Here is a 20,004-nt window from a genome sequence, read left to right on the forward strand (position 1 = left end):
AATAAAAAGTCTAAATACATGAAAGTTTTAGTGATGCCTTAAAAGAATGAAAGCAAAGACATCCAAACCACCAAAGAAGCATTTTAAAAGAACTCATAGGTGCCTGGGTGGCTCAGTCAGTTAAGCGTCTGACTCTTGATTTTGGCTCAGGTCACGATCTCATGGTCGCGAGACTGAGCCCCTCATCTGGCTCTGTGCTGAGTGTGGAGCCTGCTCAAGATTCTCTTCCTCCCTCTCCCTCTGTCCCTGCCCCCTCTCATGCACACTTTCTCTAAAAATAAAAAATTTAAAAAAAACCTCACTAATAAATACATACACATGATTATATATAATACGATGGCAAGAATAAATCCAAACATATCAATAATCAAAATAACTGTGAATGAAATAAATGCCCTAGTAAATGACAGAGCCTGTCATGTTAGGGTTTTTTTTTGTTGTTTTTCTTTTTTTTTTTTTAATGTTTATTTATTTTTGAGAGAGACAGAGACAGAATACAAGTGGGTTAGGGGCCGAGAGAGAGGGAGACACAGAATCTGAAGCAGGATCCAGGCTCCGAGCTGTCAGCACAGAGCCTGACATGGGGCTTGAACTCACAGCTGTGAGATCGTGACCTGAGGACCTGAGCCAAAGTCGGACGCTCAACTGACTGAGCCACCCAGTCGCCCTAGGTTAGATTTTTTTTAATCCAAGCGTAAGTTACTTACAAGAGGCACACCTTTAAAATGACCCATAAGGTTAGGCTGCCTGGGTAGCTCAATCAGTTAGGCTGTGCTGACAGCCTAGAGCGTGGAGCCTGCTTCAGATTCTGTCTCCCTCTCTCTCTCCCCCTCCCCTGCTCGCTCGCTGGCTCTCTCTCTCTCTCAAAATAATAAACACTAAAAACATTTAAAAAGAAATGAATAGCCTTTATTGTAAGGAAAGAAACAGACGTAGCTCTATGGCAAACAATGTTGCTCACCCCCAGGAAATATAAGGTAATCAACTTACTGGATGTGAGGCCTTGTGCATGCGGAAAGTAAAAGCTTGGGGCACGCTTATAAACTGCCTGACCTTGCATTCCTCAAGCCACACACCGGTCCACTGGCTAAGGGTGGAAAAGCCTTACGAGACCCAGGTGGTTACGTACAGCCTCTGGCCAGTCATTGGCTGATCACTAGGCTATGCTGAACCAGGACAACCCCTAGGAAACCAGGCTTAAAAGTAAAACAAACGTAAGCAACAACAATAACAACAAAAAAGCAGAGACATCAGAGATTACACATTGCAGAAGACACAGATTCCACAGAATTAGTCCAATCAAGGCACTAAACAAATAAGCAAAACAAAAAAAGTAATGACTACCTCTTCCCAAAGGAGGGTAAGAACTCAGAGTTGCCACAACATTTATCTAAAACTTTCAGTTTAGAAAAATACGTATGTGAAACATGCAAAGAAAAAGAAACAGGGTAAACGGCGCAGGGGGAGAAAAGGAATCAATCAAGGCTGCCTTTGAGAAGCCCAGATGTTAGATTTAGTAATCAAGGACTTCAAAGCAGCCATTATAAATATGTTCAGAGAACTAAAAGAAACCATGTTTAAAGAATTAAAGGAAAGTATAATAACAATGACTCATTGGATAAAGAATGTCAGTAAAAGATGGAAATTATAAAAAGAGCCAAACAGAAATTCTGTTCCAAAAATTCCAAAAAATACTTTTCTGGAGCTGAAAGGAAAATACCTGAAATGAAAAATTCATTAGAGGGGCTCAGTAGCAAATTTGAACTGACAGGGAATCAGCAAACTTGAAGATCAGTAGAAATATCCCATCTGAAGAACAGAAAAGGAAAAAAAATACAACAAATGAGGGAAGCCTCAGAGACCTGTTAGACATCATAAAGTATACACATAGAAATACTCATAATTGGAGTTCCAGAAGGAGAGGATAGAAAGAGGCAGAAAAAATATCCAATGAAACAATTGCCCCAAATAGTAGAGATGTTTAGACTCCTTCACAATAAAAGATATGGAGGCAACTGACTCTCCATTTGGAAAGAAGTTACAGAAAACCTCGACCTCACTGGGGAGAAAAAACAGGCAGATTAGAAAGTTATAGGTAAAAAAGGAATATTAGCAGAAAGTACTGAATATTTTCATAATATTTGGATGGGAAAGCTCTTCTTCCTAATCAAATCATTAAAAATCCAGAACCATTAAAGGAAAGATTGACAGATTTAAATCTATAAAAATGTTAAACTTTTGTGTGATCATAAAACATCCCAAACTAAAAGATTATTTAGGAGAATATATTTGCAACATGGTTGACAGACAAATATGTAAATGTCTTCTTCAGATCAATAAAGAAAAGGCCAAAAATTATAAAAATGGGTGAAGGGATATGAACAGGCAATTCACAGAAGTTTTCATGGCAAATAAACATTAAAAAAACAAATGCAAATAAGCAACAAACATTAGCCTCACCAGTAATCAGAGCAGTGTAAGCTCAAATGAAAACAAGGTCCCTCCCCAATTAAACTGGAAAAAATCTAAAAGATTGTTAATATCCATAGTTGGTTAAGATGAGGAAAAATGGGCACTCCTAAATACCATTGGTATAAAAGGCAATCTGATAGGGGCGTGTGGGTGGCTCAGTTAGTTGAGCGTCCAACTCTTGGTTTTGCCTTGGGTCACAGTTTCATGGTTCATGGGTTTGAGCCATGCACTGGGCTCTGCACTGACAGCGAGGCACCTGCTTGGGATTCTCTGTCTCTCCGTCTCTCTCTGTCCCTCCCCCACTCTCTCTCAATATAAGTAAATCGACTTTTAAAAAGCAATTTGACAGTAACTATCAGAATGTAAAATGTGATTACCAGCAATTCCACTTTTAGGAACCTGTCTCAAAATTCTCACATAAATATATCCAGCAGAAACTTCTGTTTGATGGTAGATATGGATGTCATTGTTCTCAGCATGAAAGTAAACTCTTTCTATTTTGGTGAAGTAGCAAATAATATTCCACAAGGATTCTGAGAGGGAGCTGTTAGATTCAGGCTTAAAAAAAGTAGTAATAATAATAACTTTCTGTTAAGAACTTGTTACAGATGAGGCAATATACCAAATACTTTATCTGGACAAATTAATATTCATTAGAAATTACCAAGGAAGCAGAGGCACAGGGATGTGCCTAGGTCACAGAGCTGATAAGTGGCTAAGTTAGCGTTCACTTTTTTTTTTTAATGTTTATTTTTGAGAGGGGCGAGGAGGTGCAGCGAGAGCGGGGACAGAGGATCCGAAGCAGGCTCTGTGCCGACGGCAGTGAGCCCGATGTGGGGCTCGAATCCACACACTGTGAGCTCATGACCTGAGCTGAGATCGGATGCTCAAAGTCAGTGTTCACTCTTAACGACCAGACCGTACAGCCACGTGCAAGGCCTTGTGACATCTCTTTGGAGGTTAGCATTACCTGGAAGTTAGAATTGTGGTCGGGGAGGTCTCGCGGAGACCTTCATTCAGGGTGGAGGCCCCGAGCTGTCTCGGGAGGTTGTAACGTGATCTTTGCGCGTGAAGGTTTGGCTTGGCGAGTCTGTGTTTCCTGAGAATTCTCTCTCCTTGCTTTTAGCCCTCTGTGGTTTCTCTCCGGTGAAGCCCCAGGCCCCATGTGCCCTTTGCGGTGTCCAGATTGGACATCCAGGAGCCTCCGTGTGTGCTCGCTAGCCCTTACCCGGGGGGAGCTTTCTGCCGCAAAGGAAATCACTTAGTTCGCTGGCAACAGCAGTTGGACAGTAACACCGGTTTCTGAAGCCGGCCGGTTGTTAAGGCACATTTTGCAGGAGCGAAGGCCTGGGCTCTGTGACTTAGTTACACACGGAGGATAATTGGAACAAGAAGTCTCCCCTGTGGCAGGCTTGCTGGAGGCCAGAACTTAACTTGTGCACCAGCCAGGTCTGGTGCTCCAAACCAACCCAGCAGATAACCCAACATTGAACCACTCATTTTTTTTTCAGGGTCTACTACTCTCCTCCATAGTGGACGCATGCTTCTTTTATTCCCCCTTCTCCACTCTCAGCTTTTCTGTTGAAATGCGAGGGTTTATCCTGTACCAAACCAGCGTTCATCTGGGGAGGGGCTTTCCTACTAACAAGAATTCAAGGCCTAGAAACCCCAGGACGCAGGGTCCAGGGGGATGTTCTTCTTCTCCTTGAGGACCTGGTTTGCCATTTGACGACTTGTATTAACTTATCTGTGTAACTCTCAGGGACACCCCTGGGGTTCTCTGTAAAAAGATTAACAAGGAGATCTGAATGGTCAAAACCACGTGGTCTAAAACCCTGCATGACCTCCCATTCACCTTTCCAGGCCATGTCCTCCAATATCCTCTGCCCCCGACCTTGTCTTCCAGCCACTCTGGACCATGAGGGCTGCTGATTCACCCACCACGCACGTCGCTGGGCCTCCTGGCCTTCCTAATGGTTCCTTCCTTCCCTCTGGCTACGGAAAGCCCACTCATTCCTCGAGACCTAGTTCTCACACATCCTCTCTCCCATCAAGCCTTCCCAGATACCTTCCTGGGTAGTCCTACCCGGGGCCTTTGCACCTGCCTCTGCTGTGAGAGCACTCTACCCCCAGTTCTTTGCATGGCTGTCTCCTTCTCATAGTGTGAGCCTGAGCCCAAGTTCACCTTTTCACCGAGATCTTCTCTGGTCACCTTAGCTAATGTTGCAAATCTCCATCAACTCTATCCCCTTTCTCTGTGTTACTTTCTTCATAGTACTTGTCACCGCCTAAAATGACTATTTTTCAATTGTCCTCTTCCACAAGATTGAAAACACTATGACAAGAAAGTCATGGCTACCTTGTGTCCAGCATTTGGTGGCCCGGCTATAGTATGTGCTCAGATAAATGAAAGACTAGAATCGACATTAAGTATTTCTTTCTGCCGTAGGACAGGGTGGTGTCCTTAGACCCCTGCATACCCTGCAACACATCTCATGAGCACCTCATATGTCCTCGGAACTCAGGAAATTTGCGTTGAGTTGAAATCCCAAGATGTTTTGCATCTTCCCTTAACTCACAGCAGAGGCTGCCTTAATTGTGAAGTGGGAATAAGTCAAAAGGTAAAACTTTGAAATAAGGGGCCAAATCACTTAACAGAAATGAAGGCCTCTCAGAACAAAATTGAACTCCACCTTCTCTGACATCGTGAAAACATGCTCCTTTTCCACACACACACACACACACACACACACACACACACACAGTCAAGTCCGCTGATCTCAGCAATGGCCTCCAGCCATTTTTTTCTTTTTTCTTTTTCCCTTGGTTCTGCATACGTCTGAATGTGAGCTGAATAGTCCAGTTCCTAAAATGAGTCAGGATTCTGTTGGCTTCAATTTTTTTTTTGTTTCTAACAGAAGCCAGACACTTAAAAACGGGGAGACGGCTGATTGAATTCTGGAGAGAGAGTTACGTTCCTGGGCTCTTGGGTCAATTTTAGTTTTGGCTAGAGGGAGGAAGTGTGTGTTTCTTTGCACAGCTTACGTTCGGCACGCAGCCTCTGGAAGGTGGCGATAAGCTTCAGCCGGGGATGTCCCTGCACAGTGTGGTCCAGAGGCTGCCCTTTAACCCGTGTGGGCGGAGCCAATGAATCACGTCAGTGACCTCTCCCTGCTGACTGAGGGCGCCAGCTGATCAAGGAGCCCAGGGTCCTGTACTCACGGCCGCTGTGACATCTGGAAGCATCAATGCTCCGTAGCTGGTGTGTGGGCCGGTTGGAATGCCCACACTTAGGGACAGGATTGTTCTGGTCCCTGACATGGATAAAGGTTAGAAGTGAGTGATTCTACCATTTACTTTCCTTCATTCCTTAAGAGCATCATGACACAGAGCCCTGTCGTTGCCGGGTGAGGGGTGGTTCCTGGAGTTGCTAACAGGAAATCTCCCTGAGGATGAACAGAGCTGTCGGTCATTGCCTAGAAACACGTGGTTCTCATTGAACCTGCCCAGGACTTGCTGTGGATGCCTCAGAAGCACCAAAACAGGAAGACTCCTCTCTGATATACACACCAAGTTTCTTCTGACCGAAGGGAACTTTCTCAACATTGCTAGACGCTGAGAAGTGATTCTCTCCCCCGCTGTCCGGGAACCAGCTTCACTCGTCCTTCATGAGGACCGGAAGCACATTTTAGGCGTCTCACAGTCTTGAAACTTTAGACCTAAGGATTCTCTTTTCACCGCTCTGATGAATATACTCTCAGAAAGTTGGAAGGGAGGTTAGACAGATGGCTCCACGGGAGATAATCAGAAAATGATCGTTCTTTACTTTTTGAGAAAGGGATAATTATAAAGGGATACATCTAATAAATGCAGCGATAACTCAGTGAATCAACAGGTGTGCTACTTTATCTTTTCATGGAAGATGGGGACGGGCTTTGTTCTTTACCATAAGATGGGTCTAAGAGCTAGCCCCGGAATCTGAATAAACCGATCCAAATCCAAGGGCCGTGTTGTGTCCCACATGAGGGCTACCGACTCATTTATTATCCACATCAACAGATTGTTCTGTTTCCAAAATGTTTCATTATCTGTGGAAGGAAAACATTTTTGGCATGCACGTCAAAGTGCTCAGATAACATATTTATGTCTCACTTTTTTCACTGAAGAGAATCTGACTGCATCTGGAAATTCTTCTGTTGTCACCGCTTCTCTGAAACTATTTCCCATCTGTATCCCTTTAACTCCAGTAAAAGACCATCCCGGTGCTCGAGAAATGGGCCTCCTCTAGGAGATTTGGCTTTCTCCGATTAAATGTAAATGAATTCTGTTCTACTGGGCGGCCTGGTGGTGCCTGAACTACGGACTTTCCAGCCTGTTGGCCAGCACACCCAGAGGAAAAGGGTGTGGGGGAGCGGGGAGGGCATGCCATTGTTTTCGCCAAACCCTAGAGCTGGTGAGGGGGAAACAATCGTTGGCTTTTATCGTAAGGAGTGAAATATTGTATGAAATAATGGCAGACTCACACAGAGGTCACATTGTACAATGGATTATGCTCTCCTTTTCCTTTGGAAGATTGGTTCTGAAGCTTTGCCCCTTGATTTCCTGTTTCAGTTTTGTTCTCTGTAACACCCTGACATTTCACTGTGGTGGTGGCGGCCTTGAGGGATGGGAGCTGAGGCCGGGTGACATGGGGAGTGGGAAGAAGAAAGCTTTTTTTTTTTTTTTTTAACGTTTACTTTTGAGAGAGAGAGAGAGAGAGAGAGACAGAGCACAAGCAGGGGAAGGGCAGAGAGAGGGAGACACCGAATCTGAAGCAGGCTCCAGGCTCTGAGCTGTCAGCACAGAGCCCAACCTGGGGCTTGAACTCTCAAACAGCAAGATCGTGACCTGAGCTGAAGTTGGACGCTTAACCAACTGAGCCACCCAGGCGCCCCAAGAAGATAGCATTTTATTTAGAGGATAATTTTTAATTAGAAAGAGAGGAGATATCTAGAGTGAACATTATGATCTTTTCAGTCTTTTTCTTTTTTTTCTTTTCTTTTTTTTTCCATTGGTTATTTTTTTTTTAATTTTGTTTTTTTTTTTATTTTTTAAAATTTACATCCAAATTAGTTAGCATATAGTGCAACAATGATTCCAGGAGTAGATTCCTTAATGCCCCTTGCCCATTCAGTCTCTTTAAAAGTAACCGTCTTTGCCTGTCTGGAAAATTAAACGACACCAGATCATTCTTAAACCCCCTCGTCTTCCTGCTCCATCCCCAACACTGCCAGTCTGGAGGCGGGCTGTTGTTTTATGGAAGGCCGCTAGGCCCTCATTTAGCTGTTTCGGTTCAGACACAGGGTATTCGCTTCATTTGGGGATGCAGGCTGGGAGGGACTGGCCAAAGTCAGCACCTCATGTTAACGTACCTCCTGTTGTTGAGATCATCAGAGTGTCTGTCCTTTCTGTGTGTCCGTATGAACACAGAAAGTGTCTAGCTCCACGCAGAGGTAAATATCGGAAAGTCAGAACTTGCTGAACTGATAAGCAAGAGGGCCCTTTTCGCAAAGCAGAAGAATCCGTGCTCCGGGAGGGTCTACCAAAGGACACCTTTGAGAACCCCTTCCTTCGCATGAAATGATGCATGCACACAAAAATTGTTTCCAACCTTTCAAAGACACTCGTTACATAAAGCTAGATCTATCTGTTAGGAGGAACTACCCAGGATTGTTAGCGGTTTCTCTGCTCATGTTCAATAGTGTCCTTGCAGTTGAAAAATCAAGGTAAATGAACGGAGCCTTTGGGCAGCCAGCCTCTTCTGTGTTATTCTGGGTCTATATTCTTGCAAAGACTTGAAACGACTGGTAATACGTGAAAATGTTTGTTTTAAGATTTGTTCGTAAAATGTTAGCCTCTTGTACCGTTCTTCAGTCAACACCAAGAAATAATAGTGAATCAGAGCAACGTGATTTAACCTAAGGCATAACATAAAGAGCTCTATAGGAGGAAAGATGGTCTATCAGTTTATATTTTGCTGAATGGAAAAGGTATAGTTTCAGTGTATCTTTCTGTTAGTAAACCTCTTAGGTCAGCCTGAGTAGCCAGTGGGTATCATTTCTCAAACATTTTCTGAGTACCATTTTTATTTCCAATCTTGAAGTCCTAAAATTAGTATCACCAAAGCCACTGCGGTGAAGGTTCTGCCTCCTGTGGCAGAAGGGGCCTATTATCTTTTGATACTTGGTTCCGAGATTGGGCAGTGGGTAATTGAATTAGCAAAGCAGGCATTCGAAACATTCTCTGGGTTTTCAAACTCCAGGGGTGTGTGAATCCAGAGGAGCGGGTGGCAAGTCAGGGGACGGGTCATGTTTACCCAGTTGCCATCCGCTGTGATTGGTGGGACATGATACAGAAAAGTGACCCCAAGATGCAACAGAGAACACAGAGTCACTGATTAACAGATGAATGTGAGTTAACGTGAAACACGTGTTATTCAAAAATGAACCTGTGCCCTCTTTAATCCGAGTCAGTTCAACAAACATAGTTTTCGAATCAAACTTCATCTAAGACCCACGTTGGCAAAGACTCTGAGCATCTTTCGTAGGGAGCACTAATGTCATTGAGTTTGCTCCCCTGCTGATCTGGTCCCCTGTTTCTGTTTTATCGGCTGTGTACTGTGTTCAAGGCAGTTCACTTTGTACATCAAGCCAGGGACACTTTGGTGAACTTTCCCATCCCTGGACCCCAGCCAGCTGGAGAATGGTCAAGAAATGGGGCTGATTCTGGTAGAAAGGGGATGTCTGTGCCTTAGCCTGTTAAAAATCTGCAGTAATATCACACGCCCCGGGTGAAAAGTGGTTCCTTCACTTTGAGACTTGTTCATCGCCTTCTAGGTGGCTGTCCCACCTCCATCTGAGATTTGTCTGCAGGACCCTCCTCTGTGTCAAGGCCCACCTCTACTGCCTCCTTTCTGCCCACCGCAACCCAACATTCGTCCAGTGCGTGAGCCATGTTGAACTCATAGGTACTCTCTAGTTCAAGTCTGCTGTTGGCACCTCTGTGCCCTTGCACATGCTATTCGTCCCTGCCTGGAACTGCCTTCCCCTTCTCACTCTGCTCTCTAGGAGTTCTCTTTATCTTCCAAGATCCACATGAAGCACTACCTCCTCTGAGTCAAGAATGCAGATCATGACAGGCCGACTGCCGGTAGAGGGAAACATTTCTGAGGGCTTGTGAGAGAGCGGACGATGAGATTAGGGCCCGGGCGTGTGGGGGACAGAGGCTCTGCAGCCTGGGCCCAAGGAAGGAGGAACAGGAAGGGGGCATCCTGGGGGAAGCTTTGGAGATGGTACTCCTTCCGTAATCAAAGCATCTAGGTGTGTGACAGGCTGCTTAAGCCCTCTGGGCTTCAGTCTTCTCATCTGTAAAATAGGAGTGAAAGTTAAGGAGATCAGATGGCCCGGTTTGCCTGGCACATCCCTGATATGTGTCTCTGTCTTGCTCATCCATCTGATTAAGTCTCCCACTTCCCTCTCGAAAATATCCTCGTTTGGACAATAAATTATATGATCACCCCACTGATAGCAGCACCTTCTATGCATGGGTACTATGAGGATTCAGTATGTGCCATAGCTGTTAATGGTTTTTGTGGTTTTTTTTAAGTTTATTTATTTCAAAAAAGAAAGCATGAGCAGGGGTGGGGCCCAGAAAGAGGAAGAGAGAGAATCCCAAGCACGCTCCACGCTCATTGCAGAGCCCGACTCAGGGCTTGATCTCATGACTACGACATCATGACTTGAGCCAAAGTCAAGAGTTGGATGTTAACCAACCGAGCCACCCAGGCACCCCCATAACTTTTAGAATAGTACCCACGTTAGCTGGCGTAATTCCTGTTTATATCTGAACTCCGCACAGGGATGGGGCCGTAAGCAGCTGGGATTGATTTCGAGGGTGATACGCTTGGGGAATGAGACTCCGAAAACAGATTGGAGGACTGCTCTGTCCCTCCGGTCTTGAGGCCCAGGGACAAGAACTGCATTAGGGTGGCTCTGTTCTGGGACCCCAGGAGAGACCTATGTCCTCTCTCTACCTCTAGGTCAGCAAACAACTCAGAGGTACCATAGGCAGGCCCCTCTCTTGAGGCCACAACATGGGAGTGCTTTGTTTTCTCCAACCCCTTTATCAGACCACCACGGCCTGGAGAGTCTTTAGTGAAAGCTCTAGACGTTCCTTTGAATGGTAACGGACTCTCTTTTGCAGCATCAGGCCTTTGGAATTGTCCCGATTCATACTTTGAACCCCGTAGTTTATGCAGGGAGGTTTGGCTAGACCGCGCCAAGTGTACCAAGCACTTCGTCCTCAGATGGGCCTGGGACCTCAGAGGCTTCTGACCACAGAGGCTCCTGACCGAGGCTAACTCGGACTCTGCCACCAAGTGATGTCCACATTGTCCTTGGGCTCCTGACAGTTTCCCAAATCACCACCATCTCCTGGTTTTGACTCACACAATGTTTTCTTTGGGGTCCGGACAAGGGGAGTAAAGGAGATCAAATGCCAGCAGAAAACCCTCATTAGCTGCCTTGGCCGAATCCAGCCTTGACACTGTGGCCCACATCCTCGTCCTTGTTGTGTGTGTTTGGTGAAGACCTGTTATTCACATTCCAGTAGACATGGGCCTCATCCAGCTCCCAGAGGTCCTGGAAGATAAGCAGCCGTGTCATGGGAAGCATTTGGACTCGGCTGGTCTGGAAAATAGATGAGAATTGAGTGGGCAGGGACGAGCAGAGGGCAATGGCCACAGAGTCCTTGGCCAGCCACAGAAATGAATCTGTTGGACACGAGCGCCGTGGTGTTTGGATTGTCTGCAACGCAGGAAGAAAACAGCGTTTCCCTTTGATTTTAAGCAAAGAAGTGGCGAGGGAGCACCTGGGTGGCTCAGTTGGTAAGCGTCCGACTCTCGATCTCAGCTCAGGTCACAGTCTCATGGTCATGAGTTCGAGCCCTGTGTCAGGCTCTGGGCTGACAGCGCTGAGCCTGCTTGGGGTTCTCTCTCTCCCTCCCTCCCTCTCTCTCTCTCTGTCCCTCCCCCCACCTCTCAAAATACATTTTAAAAAAAGTATGCAAAGAAGGTGTTTACAACCAAGCTGGGAGTAGGGGATGTCGGCAATTGCTTACCTACATGACGTGAGATCAGGTGGCCCCCTGCTCTTACAAAAGGCACGGGTGGTCCTCAAAGTATGGAATAAGCAGGTGAAGACAACCTTAGTGACCACCTAGGCGACCACCCTAATTGAACACAAGGACGCTGAGACCCCGGGGACTCGAACGGGCAGCTGTTAGCAGGCAGAGCTCGGGCCAACGCCCGGGGCTGTCGAGTGCCCCCCAAGGCCCTCTGGGCCTTCACTGGGTGCTTCTTGCCGCCAACAGCCAGTCACATGACCTGGACAAGTCCTGGAACTCAGGGCCTGTGGTTCCTTATCTGTCAGCTGAGGCCAAGGGACGGCGTGATCTCCAAGCTGCCTCCCAGAAACCACATTCCAGGATGCTCTGTTCCCCTTCCAGGCCGAGACAGCATGGAGAAGCCTGGCCTCTCAGCCAACAGACGCTTTTATCTCCCACACTCTGGCCAGGAGTCAGTCTTTGGCCCCAGTGGCAGAAATGGGTCAGGATGAAGGGTTCTGGGCCTCCCAGACTTTGAGCTAGTGTGTTCTTCTTCTTGATCAAGGGAGGAACAGGAAGGTCTGGTTTTCCCCCCACCTGTGCCTGTGCATGACTGCCACCCCAGCCCCAGCCTCCTCTGTACCTGAGAGGCAGGGACATGTTATAAGTACCGGTTCTGGAGCTTGATGGCCTGCCAGCCGAGAGACCTCAGGCGGACCTCCGGCCTCCCCTTGCCTCTCAGTTTCTCCATCTGCAAAACGGGGATGGTAATAGCACTCACCTCCCAGGGCAAGGACTGCACGCGCTAATGTGTGTAAAGCACTCAGAGCCTGCACACGTGTTAGGTAGTGTCGTGGCTGTTGCATACGAACCTACCCAACATAGAAAAATCCTGCCCTTCCACGACCCGGACAGGGACTGGGTTGCTCAGTTCTAGCTGAGGGAACATCTGCACATCGGCAACAGGATTAGGCGATCGGAATCAGACCCATTAGAGCACCAAGCAACCTTCGATCTCCCTTTGAACGAGGACCACCCTGAACCTCCCCGAAAAATGTCATTTTCCCCAATTGAAGTGATTCCCGTGTAACCACAGTCGGGAGCACAACTGGCTGAGATTTTCATTCAACACAGACTCAGTCTCCACTTCCCTTCTCCACATTCCCCTGGGCCAGATCAGACGTCACACGGGGTCACATCGCATCGCTGTCGGCACCCTGTTCGCAGGCCGCCCAAGGCTGAGCGCTGAGGCTTCGGCTGGTGCTCACCCCCTCGCCCTGCCTCCCGGCTTCCTCCTGTTTGGGGGTATTCACAGTGCCGGGCTCCTTGCACCCAAGGGTAGCCAACTTGGCTGGTCTGGGGCTCTGTTCCTGCCCTTCCTCTCCCAGCCTAGAGACCCAAAGCACCAATTCGCAGAGCCAGGAGGAACTCTGCCTCCACGCCTGATTTCGATCGGGGACAAATGCATCGCACAAGACTCAGAGATTCCGTGTCTCTAAACCCAGACCAAAGTGTTTGTGTGGCCAGGCCCCGCCCTCTCAGCAGAGGCATGCAGGCGCCCCGGGGCTGCAGCAGGACCGGTTTTCGAAGTGACCTTTCCGCGAATGTCCGCTCCAGAAGACTAACAGGTTAAGTGGAGGATGCTTCAGAATGAGAAACGAGTGGAATTAGGAACATGAGCACAACACATGCAAATTCTCAAATGCTCAGTGAACGAAATGCGTTCCATCCACCCACCGTGTGCCCTCCGTGCCTAAATAGAGGGCAACCCCCAGATAACACAATACCCCGCTTCCCTAATGAGGTGCATTCAACACTTCTTTGGGCCAGCTTAATAGGAATCAGAAATGGGGTTGCCTTGGAGGTGGGGGATGGGACTGGACTGGAAAGAGGCAGGAGGGAACTTTCTGGAATGAGAGACAGATTGTACCTTCACTGGGGCGGTGGTGATGTGGGTGACTTCATTTGTCAGAATTCATCAAACTACACTCTGAAGATCCGTGCGTGTTAGTGAATATAAATTTTACCTCAATAAAAGAAGTTAGAAACGCGAATTAAATAACTTCGACTCACGATATTTAACCTAACTACGCAGTTGCATTCTTAAAATTACGTTAAGAATAATATGTCAACTTACATTATTCTTCCCATTTGCACATCTCACAAAATGGTTTTATGCACACATACATCCTTTGACATCAGCATATATCATGACAAAGCCACTTTTTAAAATTTTTTTAAATGTTTATTTCTGAGAGAGAGAGAGCACACACGTGTGCGTTTGAGCACAGGCGGGGCAGAGAAAGAGGAAGAGAGAATCCCCCGTGCAGGGCTCAAACTCACGAACCATGAGATCATGACCTGAGCCCAAACCGAGTCTAATGCTTAACCAACTAAGCCACCCAGGCGTCCCTCAAAGACTTTATTTTTAAGTAATCTCTACACCCAACATGGGGCTCAAACTGGCGAACCCGAGATCAAGAGCTGCATGCCCTAGTGACTGAGCCAGCCGGATGCCCCGGGGAATGCAGTACATTTTCAATCCAAGCTTCTTATTGAAATTTTTTTTGCAAACCATGAATGCCCATTTCCATAACATTGCAACGGTTTTTCGCATTTGTCTCGTGATTATTCGTGATCCTCACTACATCAGGGACCTGTGTTTTGCTTTCTAAAAGGGACTTTCAAATAGTTATCGCAGGTTGCCATACTCGCTCCGAAGAATAATTCCCAAATCTGTGTTAAATCCCATTGCTTTCTTCCCATTAATCCCCTCTGGTGACCTCGAAAAGCAGCCAAAACCAGGGCTGGTTGAGACTGAATCAGGCTGATGTATCTTCCCAGATTCTGTGGTTCAAACAAAGTAATTGAGACCGTACCAAATTATGAGATATTCTTAAAGAATAAGAAGTCCTAAACTAGGAGAGATTTGTAAAGGCAGCACACTCTTTTGTAATAATGAATTGGAGGAACTAGACCATCTTATTTGTTTTCAGATATATTATAGTAAATCCTGGTATATGTGTTTACACCAAAGATAAAATCGAGATTAATGCAGCAAATTTGGGGATCTTATTCTATAGTTTGTTATTAAAAGATGAGCACTGTTGGCTTAAGTTAGAAGTTTCTTGATGTAAAAATGTTAAGTTTTGCTCCCTACTGTGAATGGGAAGTTGAAACATTCTTTTTTCTTTTTTAATGTTTATTTGGGGGGGGAGGGGCAGAGATAGAGGGAGAGAGAGAGAATCTCAAGCAGCCTCAGCACTGTCAGCAAAGAGCTGGATGTGGGGCTTAAACCCACGAACCATGAGATCGTGACCTGGGCTGAAACCAAGAGTCAGATGCTCAAGCGACTGAGCCACCCAGGCACCCCTGAAACATTCTTGAATAAATTCAGACACACTATATTTTCCTTAGGAGCTTTAAAAATGAGAGAGTTTTGGGGCGCCTGGGTGGTGCAGTCGGTTAAGCATCCGACTTCAGCCAGGTCACGATCTCGCGGTCCATGAGTTCGAGCCCTGCGTCAGTCTCTGGGCTGATGGCTCAGAGCCTGGAGCCTGTTTCCGATTCTGTGTCTCCCTCTCTCTCTGCCCCTCCCCCGTTCATGCTCTGTCTCTCTCTGTCCCAAAAATAAATAAACGTTGAAAAAAAAAATTTAAAAAAAAAATGAGAGAGTTTGATTTAAACAGATGATTCTGGTTAGAAAAGGGATTATAAACGCAGTCCTAAATTATGAATCACTAATTACAAATTTTACAACTTGACCTTAAGTTATGTCCGGTCTTCAGCGACAAGCAGGGTTATGTAATGATGTATGTAAAGAAGTCTGTTTTTTTCACCATATCCTCAATTTAGGCATCAAAAATAGTGTTATTCTTAAAGAAACCACCATGGAAGGCTTACGCTGTTGTTTCGGTTTGTTTTTTGTTTTGTTTTTAAAATTTTTTTAATGTTGAGTTTTGAGAGAGAGAGAGAGACAGGGCCGAGCAGGGGAGGGGCAGAGGGAGAGGGAGAGGGAGACACAGAATCCAAAGCAGGCTCCAGGCTCCGAGCTGTCAGCACAGAGCCTGACGTGGGGCTCGAACTCACGAACCGTGAGATCATGACCTGAGCCAAAGTCGGACGCTCAACCGACTGAACCGCCCAGGAGCCCCACAGAACTCTGATTTTAAATGACGTTATAGGTCATTCTCTAGTTGGAGCAGAGAAAGGGGCCCAGAGAAGTCCTGCTGGATGCCTCTTCTCCTCTCTAGGGAGATGACTAAGGGGGGTTGATAGCACCCTAGGTATTCTGTGGAACACAGTTTGAAAACCTCTGGCAGTGGACCATGCATGAATGCTTGGTCTTAGAAGACCTGGGTTCAAAACCTGGGTTCTAGACTCTGTGATTGCTGGCAAGGACTTAACTTGAGTCTCATTTTCCTCCTCCAGACAAGGAGCGTGAAAGCTCATCTCCAGGAGTAGCTACCGGGATGCTTATAAATGTGCTTTGGAAACCATGAAGTATAAGGTTTATTTTGTTCCTTAAGTCTTACCGTCTCCTAGTGACATTTCATTCGCATGTTGCGTGCCATCTCATCTCAATTATTTAGGGACTTCGGATTATCTGGTCTCGTTGATGGTACTACTTTCACCCTTCAGCTTTGCAGCAATATTGTCCGCTGGAGGATGGTCAAGGGGGAAGGGATGACTTTGCAGTAAGGGATTCCAGGTTCATAATTCATTCTTGGGATGGACCACTGTGACAGATTTCTTTTCCCTTTCAGGTGGGCCAAGAGAAGGGAAACTGTTCTTTCCAAAAAAACCCAACCCCCTGCATCATCCCTCAAGAGCAAGAAAATATCTTCCATACGATATTTGCCTTTTTCACAAAGTCTGGAAGAAAAGTCTTGGTAAGAATTTGCTCACTGGTTGGGTTAACATGGGTGGTCCTCACGAGGAAGGCGAGTAGGAGATAGACTAGTTTTCTATTTGGCATTTATTATTTTCCAAATCTGGTTTTGATCAATTGACGTCTAGAGTCACAAGGACTGTGGTCAAGTCCTATTTTTCAGCCTGAGGTTTCAATCAAAGTGTTAAATTTACATTCCAAATTCCATTGCCTGGCAAAGGGAAAACCCTTGCAACCCACCAAGCACAAAGTAAAACATTTCTCCAACGAGTATGAGTCTAATCAAGACTGATGGTTCTACAACCACTTGGGAAAACTCCTGGGCAGTCTCCACTAAAACTAAACATCTCCATATCCCGCGACCCAGCAGTTCCACTCTGAGGTAGACCCCCAAGAGAAATGTGTACTTATGTGCCCTAAAAGACATGGATAAGAAGGTTGACAGCAATCTTCTTAGAGCTCAAAGCTGGGAACAGTCCAGATCCCCATCAACAGGAGAATGGGTAAACAATTGTGGTGTAGCCCCACATGCGGGAATATTACAGAGCAGTGAAAAGCACTACCCCACGCCACAACAGGAACGAATTTCACAGACATAATAATGCCTGAAAAAAGCTGGAGCCAAAGCACACATAGTATAATATTTCACTTATAGGAAGTTCAGAAAAACCAAGGCTAGCAATAGTAATGAAGTTCAGGATAGTGGTTCCATTTGAAGGAACGTCAACAGGAGAGGGCATGAGGGAACCTGCTTCAGTACCAGAATTATTCCACACCTTGATCTGGGTATAAACATGAAAAATATATCAAGGGGGACCCTTAAGATTTATTCCATCTACTCTATGTAAGTGATACCTCCATTTTTTTTTTAAGTGAAGGTATTGAAGATACAGTTATATGCCTTCCCCAAGCCTCCTTTCCCCATATATTTGGTTATATCTCTTTAGCGTATTATTTCAGGATGGGCACATCTCACTTTTCTTTTTCTCTTTTTTCCTAAAAAAAAAAAAAAAAGGAGGACTGTTTGCCTCTTGCACTATGGGTTCTTTTGGTTTGTTTTTTGTTTTGTTTTTAACTTACCTAGTGCTGATGATACAACTATTTTTAAAAGCCCTTAGCATGATTAGGTATAGTGATGTCTCGTTGTTTGACAGACACAACTCTGTGTGCGGCTGGCAGTTTTTCCCCAGCCACGAAACATCATGCCGGAAGGTGTGTGCGTTTTGGATTCTACCATACGAAAGAGAAGAGTTCCTCTTTTGTAACTTACATTTGGAATTTAGGTGTCTGTTGGTGGTTCGCGTGTTTTCTTGGTCAAACGTGCTTTTCTTTCCTCCTGTGTTTTCTTGAGTCATGATATGACTTCTGAGCCTTCTAATTTGCTCTGCCTGGAAAAGGAGCACGAAAGTGTGTTTGCCAACTGCACAGGCAGAGATCACATAATGCAGGAAATAACATCCTGTGTTCAAAACTGAGAAGAAAAATTCTTTTGGAATACGTAGATGTGTGTCTTTTTGAAAACAGTCATCTGTCCCTGTGAAATCCAGTTTTTGGGTAGTGTAAACCAGTGAGTGGCTTTTTCCCATTTGCTTGACCTGAAGCCGTGTTCTGGTGCCCGCAGGGGCAGGAAATCCCTCCACTGCCCTCTGGTGGCAAGAAGGAAATGATTACGATCTTCCTTTGGAATTCTCTGCCTAGGATTGTTTTAGTCACCAGAATAGAAGCTCATGGAGCCCTCTGCTCCATAAACTGCTGCGCATTTGTCTTTGTTCTTAATACCGTTTGAAAGAAAGTTCTCTGATTTCTCTTCTCAGGACTGTGAAAAACCAGGAATCTCTTGCCTAACAATGCACTGTAACCTTAGCGCGCTTGCTAAAGAAGAAAGTCGTACTATAGACATTTACATGCTGCTGAACACAGAAATATTGAAGAAGGTAATGCCCTTCGGTTCATTTAAAAGCATTGGTATTATAGGGGCGCCTGGGTGGCTCAGTGGGTTAAGTGTCCAACTTTGGCTCAGGTCATGATCTCACGGTCCGTGAGTTCGAGCCCCGCGTCGGGCTCCGTGCCGACAGCTCAGAGCCTGGAGCCTGCTTCGGATTCTGTGTCTCCCTCTCTCTCTGTCCCTCCCCTGCTCACACTCTGTCTCTCCCTGTCTCTCAAAAATAAATAAATGTAAAAAAAATTTTTTTTAAGTAAAACATTAAAAAAAATTCTTTTAAACATTGGTATTATTATTAGGTATAGTGATATCCAGTATGAATACGCTGTATGCTAGCTAACTTGACAATAAATTATACTTAAAAAAATAAAATAAAACAGTTTTATTTAGCAATGAAAAAAAGAGATTTTAAAAAGAAAAGCCTTGGAGTAGGTTTTCTCATGAAACACTGCCTGCCCCTTTTAAAACGTTTCTGGCCAGTGCCATTGGTAATTCGCTGCAGGAAGATGCTGGGGTCGGGGTGGGGGCCACTAGACCCTTGCTATTCTACATGCGGTCTGAGGACCAACAGTATCAGCAGCACTTGGGATCTTGTTAGAAATGTGGAATTAAAAAGAAAAATGAAAAGACATGCAGAATCTTGGGCTCCGTCCCAGGCTTCCTGAACCAGCATCCTTCAGTTTAATAAGCTCCCCGGGTGTTTTGTTTTGCACATTTAAGTTTCTCCCGACTTCAGCTTGCATCAGAATCCCCTGGAGACCTTGTTAAAATGCAGATTCCTGGGGGCTGAGTCTGAGATTCTGTCGTTCTGACAAGCTCCCATGCTAGATCAGGGGTCAGCACACCTTTTCTGTGACAGGGCAGTTGTAAATATTTCTGGCTTTTCAGGCCACACAGTCTTTTGTCACAGCTCAACTTGGCCATTGTCTTGTGAAAGCAGCCATAGACAATACTCAGATGAATGGGCATGGCTGTGTTCCAATAAAACTTTATTTACAAGAACAGGCAAAGGGCCAGATTTGACCCATGGGTGGTAGTTTGCCAGTCCTTTGTTTAGATGACACTTTATTTCAGGGAAGTCCAACTTTTGATCTTCAGGTCACTTTGCTATTATGAGTTTATCAAAAGTGGCTCATTTAAAAATACCTCAGTCAGTGAATTAGCGGTTCTCTAAAAATATCATACAAATTCCCTTCGATTTATTTTAACATAAGAGCTGTGGAGTATGAAAGGCCACAGCCAACCAGCTGCTTTTAAAAGAATCACTTGGGAAGATAAAATAAAATATGCGTGTTAGCTACAGAGATTCTATTTATTTTCCTCTGGAAAAACTGTGTGTGTTAGTCGGTATAAACCTGAATGAATATCTTTAGAAAAGTCATCCCAATGTTAGTTTTAAATTAGGCATGGCAGTAGCATGCTGACCTGAGAAGTCACAGGCACGAGAGATTCAAGATGTTTCGCCCACTTTTCCATCTGTGACTGGTGCGGCCCCCACACGCCCAGGGAGAGCTGCGCACAATTCTCTTTTCCTTGGTTTCCTTTGCAGGGAAACTAG

At 45.6% G+C, this 20,004-nt stretch overlaps 1 protein-coding gene across 1 annotated transcript in view; it reads left to right on the top strand.

Annotated features, from left to right (window-relative positions):
* ITGA9 (integrin subunit alpha 9) overlaps positions 1-20,004 on the top strand; it is a 345,722-nt gene that overhangs the window by 290,018 nt on the left and 35,700 nt on the right. Inside the window, exons 24-25 of the mRNA XM_047099700.1 lie at positions 16,380-16,505; positions 18,319-18,438. Of these exons, the coding sequence (XP_046955656.1) occupies positions 16,380-16,505; positions 18,319-18,438 (246 nt within the window). The remainder of the gene's footprint in view (positions 1-16,379; positions 16,506-18,318; positions 18,439-20,004) is intronic.

The sequence above is a fragment of the Lynx rufus genome, unplaced genomic scaffold (assembly GCF_022079265.1).
Source record: "Lynx rufus isolate CCGP_SWC_20201006 ecotype Redwood Valley unplaced genomic scaffold, mLynRuf1.p SCAF_5, whole genome shotgun sequence".
NCBI lineage: Eukaryota > Metazoa > Chordata > Mammalia > Carnivora > Felidae > Lynx > Lynx rufus.